Below are 7,940 nucleotides of genomic sequence, written 5' to 3'. Positions count from 1 at the left end.
TAAAAAAGTTCAAAAAGAAAAACACATGGTGCTCAAATGGGGGGTATCAAATGAGAAGGAAAGGCGCTCATGGATGATGATGATGAGCTTCACAGGAGATAATTTGAACGATCATGGATCCATGATAATGATGATGCGGATGGGGATGATGGAGGTGTGAGAGAGCATGGAAGTAATGATTATAAATGGGGTCATGATGGCTACGCCTCCGTCCGTAGAAATAAATGATTAAAACCAAAGAGAACAAAAGTCCCCCACAGAACTGCGCAGCCATAGCCGCCATTTCCTCTTCCTCAACCCCTTTTATTGTTATGAGTATTATTAATTTCCCATTTTTATTTCTGTATTTTATTATTATTATTATTAACACTTCTGGTCTTCTATAGTCTACACAGACCTAGAGAGAGACGGAAAGTTGTATAGACGGACAGAGAGAAGATATACAGACAGAGTCACAGAAAGACACAAAAGAAATAAAAATCAACTCAATTAAATTAAATTAACTTTTTTTTTAGTAAAAAATACCCCAAATAAAGGAGGTGGGGATGATTCGCAAGACAGAGAAAAGCCCAAAATTCAAGTATTTAAAGGGAGCACAAGATCAGCACTTGTAGTTCCGCAATGATGAACTACTCACTGCCTAAGAATTAAGAAAAGCAGAAGCGGGAGAAGCAGAAGCTCAACGGCTCCCAAATCTTCTTTTTCTTTACTTCTTTTCCGTCCTTTCTATTTTCCGGGATCGAGATTGTGACCAGTAGCATCAGCTGTGTCATCCTCGTCTTTTTTGTGTTCTCAAATTCCGATGTTGTTCGTATGGCCAAAATAGCCTTAGCTCTCTTGCTTACAATACACGTTAATTCAGTCTATATAGCTATATATTCTGTATTAAGCGGCCTTGAAAAAGCTGCGATTTTTATCCCTCAGAATACAACTCTCCCTTCCCCTCTTTATATATAGCACCTTCACTTCGCTAGTTTCTTGTGGGGATTTTTTTGGTTAGTACTCGATCAGATACTGTTCCATATACACTGATCAAACGCATAGGAAGAGAACAAAGAGAAAAGGGTTGGGGGGGACGAACAATATGGGAGAGGAGAATCACGAGATAGTGGTGAGAGAGTTCGATCGTAAGAAAGACCTTTTGGGAGTGGAAGATGTGGAGAGGAGGTGCGAGGTTGGACCCAGCGGCAAGCTCTCCCTCTTCACCGACCTCCTTGGTGACCCTATATGCCGGGTCCGCAACTCTCCTGCTTTCATCATGCTGGTAAATACCAAAAAATGCTATTGCTTTTCCTTTTTCCGTAACTCCATCCTCTTCCCTTTCACACCACCTCCATTCCAACTTTTTCAACAGGGACAAAAGAAACTAAACAAACATCTAACGTTGGGTTTCTTGTTGTTTTGTGAAATGAAAAACTGGTATCATGTCTCTCTCTCTCTCTCTTTATTTGTATACGACTTAGGTGGCTGAGATTGGCGAACAGAAAGAGATAGTTGGCATGATAAGAGGTTGCATCAAAACTGCTACTTGCGGCAAAAAACTCTCCAGGAATGCCAAAATCAGCAATAACAACAATGAACTCATCAAACCCGTCCCTGTCTACACCAAGGTCGCCTACATCCTAGGCCTCCGAGTCTCCCCTCCCATCGGTAAACCTACGATATCAACTCTTTTTTACTCTGTTTTCTCATCTCAATTTTTTATAGTCAGAAGTCTAAAAATGGCCAATGGAGAATGCCCCACTATCATAACCACCCTACCCTCAAAAGACATGCTTTTCAATTATTGGGTCTCTCAAGCTATTACTCTCTCTAAGTTTTCCTTATTATATATATTTATTTATTTTTGTGCTGTATCTTATTTATTTATTAATTTATTCTCTATGGATGTATTTATGCAGGAGGTTGGGAATAGGTTTAAAGCTGGTCCGTCGAATGGAGGAGTGGTTCAGAGATAATGGCGCTGAGTATTCTTACTTAGCGACCGAAAACGACAATCTGGCTTCCGTTAAGCTGTTCACCGACAAATGCGGTTACTCCAAGTTCCGTACTCCTTCCATCCTTGTCAACCCCGTGTTCGCTCACCGAGTCCCTGTCTCCGACCAAGTCACCGTCATTCAACTCTGCCCTTCCGACGCCGAAATCCTCTATCGCCGACGCTTCTCCACCACCGAGTTTTTCCCTCGCGACATTGATTCGGTCCTCAACAACAAACTCAGTCTGGGGACGTTTCTCGCTGTGCCACGTGGGACGTATACGACCGAGTCGTTCCCCGGGTCGGAATTGTTCTTTTCCGATCCCTGCGAGTCGTGGGCTGTTCTGAGCATTTGGAACTGTAAGGACGTGTTCACGTTGGAGGTCCGCGGCGCGTCGCTCGCGAAACGAGCTCTCGCCAAAACGACCCGGATCGTGGACCGGGCCTTTCCATGGCTCCAAGTTCCTTCGGTGCCCGAGCTGTTCAAGCCATTCGGGCTACATTTCTTGTACGGTATCGGAGGGGAAGGCACACGCGCGGTGAAGTTGGTGAAGGCGTTATGCGGTTACGCTCACAACCTGGCCAAAGCGCGTGGGTGTGGGGTTGTGGCCGCGGAGGTGTCAAGTCGCGAACCGCTCAGATTAGGAATTCCCCATTGGAAAAAGCTATCGTGCGCGGAGGACTTGTGGTGCATCAAGAGGCTCGGGGAGGACTATAGTGACGGGTCAGTCGGTGACTGGACCAAATCACCACCTGGCTTGTCCATTTTTGTCGACCCGAGAGAGTTCTAATCTCGTGAAATGGCTGTTTTGAGAAAAGAGGGAAATGAAGAGATAAAAAAGATATGGGTTTTTGTTGTAAAGAAGAAAAGAGAATATCCCCCATAAGCTTTTGTTGTGTTTTTCCTTCTTTATTTTTGGAAGCTTTTTGAGTAAATGGATGTGGCTTTTTAGATCCTCCTCGAGCAAAACGCAGCCTTACTTTCATGTGGGGTTGGTTGGTTGGTTTATCTCTTAGATTGTGGTGGGGATAGTCTTTTGCTTTCCTCTTTTTCTTGTTTTCACTTATTCTAATCTAAATCGATCAAAAGAACGGTTCCGTAAATGTGACGTGAGAAATCAAGTAGTAGTAGTAGTAGTGTTTCTTGGGGGATATCCTAGGCATGTATGGAGAAAATCACCTTTCCAAAAGGACCCCCCCCCCCCCCCTTTTTTGCCTCTCTCTCTCTCGTGCCTTGATTTATATGCCGATCGACGTCCTCCATATGGGAGGAGGGGACCTTATCTTATCCTACATATCTTATATATTGATTATTAATATATAATCAATAATCATATTGTTTTCGTGGATGGCAGAATATCGCACAAAAACCTGTTGTTTTCCTTTAGGTTAATATGATTAATGATCTCTTCTTTCAACAGAGTGATTTGGGGGGTGTATGTATCAAACATTATATATAAATCAATACGATCGAGTCATATGACATCGACATGGATGTGTAGTATAGTCATTGATGGGTACTTTTCTGTGCATGAACCTGGGTGGTGTCGGGCGGATTCTTCTTTTGGGAGTCTTGGAGAGAGATTTTCTTCTGGTAATTTGATTCTTGCATATATTTTGGTCTTTTTATCTGATCTCTCTCCATAAGCATTAATTAAGCACATATTCCTTTTCTTTTTTTTTTTTTTTTTTTTTTTTTTCTTTATTGTTCTTCCTTTCTCTCGAAGTAGGTGGTGGTCCTATTACTGATATTTGGATCATACACCTCCATGAGGAGCTGGAGGTTCTGCGATTGTGACAATATTTTAGGATGGCTAGTCTAGACCAATGTATGTTTAAGAGTCAACAAACATGATGATTAGGAGACTTTTGTTCCTCTGATTAATCTTTCCTAGCAATAGCAATTCCTTCCGAGGTGAAAATGCACATCTCTCGTTGCTTGCTTGCTTGCTAGTGGAAGACGACAAAATTAAAAGGTCTGGAAAACATGTATGCATTTAATGCATGAAGCGGCAAATGGAAAGTACAAGTGACCCAGAAACAGGTGATGCATGCAATGAACACCACTCATGGTGCTCAGTCAATGAGCCACCAGTCCAAGAAGGCGAGCCAAGCCTCCTTTGCTTTTTCACGGGGTTTGCACTAAAAAATAAAAATAAACCAAAAAGAAAAGGAAATATCATGCGAATCATGGAGGAGGGGAAGGTGGGAATGGTTGAGTTAAGTAACATATTAATGCGAGTGCTACGTGGCAACCATTCTTGTTGCTGCCTTCTGACATGTGTCTGCTCTCTGATTTCCTGCTGCTAGCTAGCTAGCTATTTGAATTCAGTTTGTTCAAACTTCAAAACCTCCATCCCTGCATTCTCTGATCTCTGTCTCTCTGTCTCTAACTTATATTATTTCAAAGTAAATGATAATCCTAACTGCTGATCATTAACATAAATTATTGACAGGGACGTGACTTTCCAGTCACCTCATCCCCAAGATATACATAAATTTCGAGCTTTGCATACATAAATTTCGATTCCATTATTTATATCTAATAATTTGATTTGTTTGTTAGGCATACTTGTCGCGAAATTATCTCATTCATTTATTTTTATTATTATTATTATTATTTTTTTTAAAATTTTTACATAAAATATAATAAATAATTTAATTTTTTTAAAATTTAAAATAATATTAATATTAAAAAATAATATTATAATAATATTTTATTTAACTTATTTAAAATCATCTTTAAATAATATATATACATACATATATATATATATATATATATGATTATCTATCCATTTTTTTTATCCATCTTAACAGTAATAATTTAACGATAGCGCAACGTGTAAAATTGTAAAAGTTTGATCTTTCTCCCAAAAAATATAAAATTACATTAACACTGAAACTGATTGTGCTTGGTTAATTTATTTCGAATCAAGTATTAATAAGACTCACTATATTTTATAAAAAAATTAAACTCATCTCAACATATTTTATACATTTTAAAAAAATTCTACTTACAACCGTCCCTTACATAACCCAATGCAACTGGTGCCCCTGTTCATAAAAAAATTTATTTTTTTAATATTTCCATCTCGTCTTCTTATCATTTCGTTCCCTCTCCATTTCTCTATCAATTTTTTTGATCTTTTTCTTCCTCCCTCTACATTTTCAGCACTTGAGCTTTCTGAGAGTTGAGCCCTGCACATAATCTCCACTACATCTTTTTTTAGCTTTTCCATACCTCTCAACCTCTTGAAAAGCTTCACGTCTAGCCTTCTCAGCCTCTACGATGGCTAATGCTGGGAGAGAATCCAAAAATTTCTGCGCTCTTGGTAATCCACCGACTCACCTCACCTTACTTAACTTCTAGAAATCACCCGAAGACACCAACCTTCCATCCCCCTTCCAATATATATTCTCCTGCAATCCAATTCAGCAGCAGCGAGTGTTTTGCATTATATCAGTTAACGTCCTCTTTGGTTTTTGCTTTGCCCAGACAAATTCACAAGCACTAGTGCAATGGCTGAAGACGGCGTCGTCACGGTCTACAACAACAGCACCATCATTGACTCCAAGAAGAACCCATTTTCGCTCAAAGCTGGACTAACCCAGATGCTGTGCGGCGGGGCTATTCTCGAAGTCACAAATGCTGATCAAGCCAAGATCATCGAAGAAGCCGACACTTGCTGTCTTATTATATCAGAGCCTCTCCACCGAGGTATTTCCCGCATGCCCAACCCGTCCCTGATCAAGGAAATCAAACGCACCATCTCGATCCCTGTAATGGCCAGAGCCCATGTCGGTCATTTCATCGAAGCCCAGATCCTCGAATCCATTGGGGTTGATTACATCGACGAGAACGAAGCTCTTGCTCTTGCAAACGAGGAAACCTTCATTAACAAGCATAACTTTCACTGCCCATTTGTTTGTGGATGTCAGAATCTTGGGGAAGTGTAAATGAGAATAAGAGAAGGGGCAGCGATGATTAGGACTCAAGGGGATTTATCAGGATCTGAAAATATAGCAAAAATTGAAGAACTTGAGAATAATAATGGGTGAGGTAAGGATTTTGAATAACATGGATGAAGATGAAGTATTAGCCTTTTCGAATAAGATAGGGCGTCATATGATCTCGTGGCGCAAACCAAGCTGTTAGGCACTATAATGATCCACATGTGCTGGTGGAGACTAGCTACGAGTTGGAGGATAGCATGGCTGGTATGAATCTCGGTGAGGACAAGATCGAACAGTTTGCAAAAGACGGTGCTTAATGGTTCAAGAATCACTGGAATGTCTGTCTCTTATCTATTATTAGGCATATGGTTGTGTTTTGGTCAATTTAGGTTGTTGAGCATATGGGACTCTTCTTTTCTTCTTCTTCAACATGATAATGTAGATGATATAAGATTATATAAGTGTTCCGTCTCGTCGTTGTGCTCATTTTACCATGAATCTAATACCAATTTGGTACATGTTGAATCTAATTTTGTGGGAGTACAGAAAAGGAACTTGGATAAATTCGTAAAATCTCGAGAACAATAATGTGGCAACTTGCATCTGCACAATAAACCAATAGTCACTTCTGGATGAAGAACGCAGTTGTCGTTTACCATTAAGTGGTTTGTATAATTCAATTTGAGAGGAGAATCCGTGTTAGTTGGTGCCCAAATTCCCATACTTCACTTGTAATGCATCGTTATGATATGATTATGTTTCTTAAAATGGATATTCTTATGTTTGTGGAAATACATTGTACTCGAAAAAATTCATGCATGTGCGTTGTGTTCGATTGCCTATTCCCGTTTCTCTTTTTCATGTATTTTTTTTCCTACTCTGTCAGCTCTAGAGTGTAGAAACTTCTGGATTCCCTCCCAACATTAGCCATGGTAGAGGCTGGGAAGGCTAGACGAGAAGCTTTTCAAGAGGCTGAGAGGCATGGAAAAGCTAAAAAAAGATATAGTGGAGACTAGCGCAGGGCTCAACTCTCAGAAAGCTCAAGTGCTAAAAATGTAGAGGGAGGAAGAAGAAGGTAAAAAAAACTGATAGAGAAATAGAGAGGGAACGAAATGGTAAGAAGACGAGACGAAAATGTTAAACAAATAAAATTTTTCATAAAAATGGGCGTCGGTTGCATGAGATTACGCAATGGGCGGTTGTAAGTAGAAGTTCTCTACATTTTAACCTAAAAAGTTAAATTCATCTCAATCTAAAAAAATTAAATCCATCTCAATGAGACTTACAAAATATTAATATTCACAATTTAATTTTATCTCATCTCATCTCTACAAAATTTTTTCATCTCATCTTATCTCTATAATTTTTTTAAAATTTTTATATAAAATATAATAAATAATTTAATTTTTTAAAATTTTATAATAATAATAATTAATATTTTAATAATATTTTATTTAATCTTTAATTTTTATCTCATCTTAATTCAGTTTCGAAATTATTCCATAAAGACAAAGAAGCGCATTCTGCTACTGGCTCAAGCTTTTGAGGTAGGTTGAGTGGGCGAGAAAGTGCGAGGCAAGTACTGATGATGATAATTTTAATTTTTAAAGGAATTATTCAATATAATACTTCTAGTCCGTGTGGAAACTCAAGGTATCTTTGATGTTAACCACATCTATAAGCTTATTTTAAATTAATTATTGATAAATTAATTATTTTTTTAACTTACTACTAAAAGTTAAAATATATATAAATTTATTTCATATATTTAAACATATCTCAATAAACATCTTATAATTAAAACTCATTTAAACATCTGAATTCATTATTATTTATAGATAAACTTAAATAATCTAAAATCAACTCAATATCAAAACGCAGACTCAATCTCCACTCCAAACTCAAATATATATTTATATATTAAGCGATATAATTAAGAGGCAGCTTCTACGTCATATAATTTATTAATGAATATACATTTCTCTCTCTCAAGGTAATGGGTGGGTAG

The 7,940-nt window shown here is 38.3% G+C and overlaps 1 protein-coding gene and 1 pseudogene across 2 annotated transcripts; both read left to right on the top strand.

The window, feature by feature from the left end:
• The first annotated feature begins 543 nt into the window (after positions 1-543).
• On the top strand, positions 544-2,931 carry LOC121241437 (probable N-acetyltransferase HLS1). Of its 2 annotated transcripts, XM_041139219.1 has the most exons (3): positions 544-1,264; positions 1,464-1,647; positions 1,898-2,931. In XM_041139219.1, exons 1-3 carry the CDS (start codon positions 1,085-1,087, stop codon positions 2,764-2,766), a joined length of 1,233 nt encoding a protein of 410 aa, XP_040995153.1. In that variant the 5' UTR covers positions 544-1,084; the 3' UTR covers positions 2,767-2,931. The 2 variants fall into 2 exon arrangements, with proteins under 2 accessions (XP_040995153.1, XP_040995143.1); XM_041139209.1 differs by lacking the exon at positions 544-1,264 and having other exon boundaries at positions 1,510-1,650; positions 1,902-2,931.
• A 2,503-nt stretch (positions 2,932-5,434) lies between these two features.
• Positions 5,435-6,249, top strand: LOC121267906 (annotated as a pseudogene).
• The last annotated feature ends 1,691 nt before the right edge of the window (positions 6,250-7,940 follow it).

Source organism: Juglans microcarpa x Juglans regia, chromosome 1D (assembly GCF_004785595.1).
Source record: "Juglans microcarpa x Juglans regia isolate MS1-56 chromosome 1D, Jm3101_v1.0, whole genome shotgun sequence".
NCBI lineage: Eukaryota > Viridiplantae > Streptophyta > Magnoliopsida > Fagales > Juglandaceae > Juglans > Juglans microcarpa x Juglans regia.
The sequence above is the reverse complement of the archived record's forward strand: the minus strand, read 5'-3'. Positions and strand labels throughout refer to the sequence as shown.

Coding starts and splice junctions, on each gene's coding strand:
- LOC121241437 (XM_041139219.1), top strand. CDS start 1,085: ATGGGAGAGGAGAATCACGAGATAGTGGTGAGAGAGTTCGATCGTAAG. Junction 1,265..1,463: donor CTCCTGCTTTCATCATGCTG/GTAAATACCAAA, acceptor TATACGACTTAG/GTGGCTGAGATTGGCGAACA. Junction 1,648..1,897: donor CCTCCGAGTCTCCCCTCCCA/TCGGTAAACCTA, acceptor GGATGTATTTAT/GCAGGAGGTTGGGAATAGGT.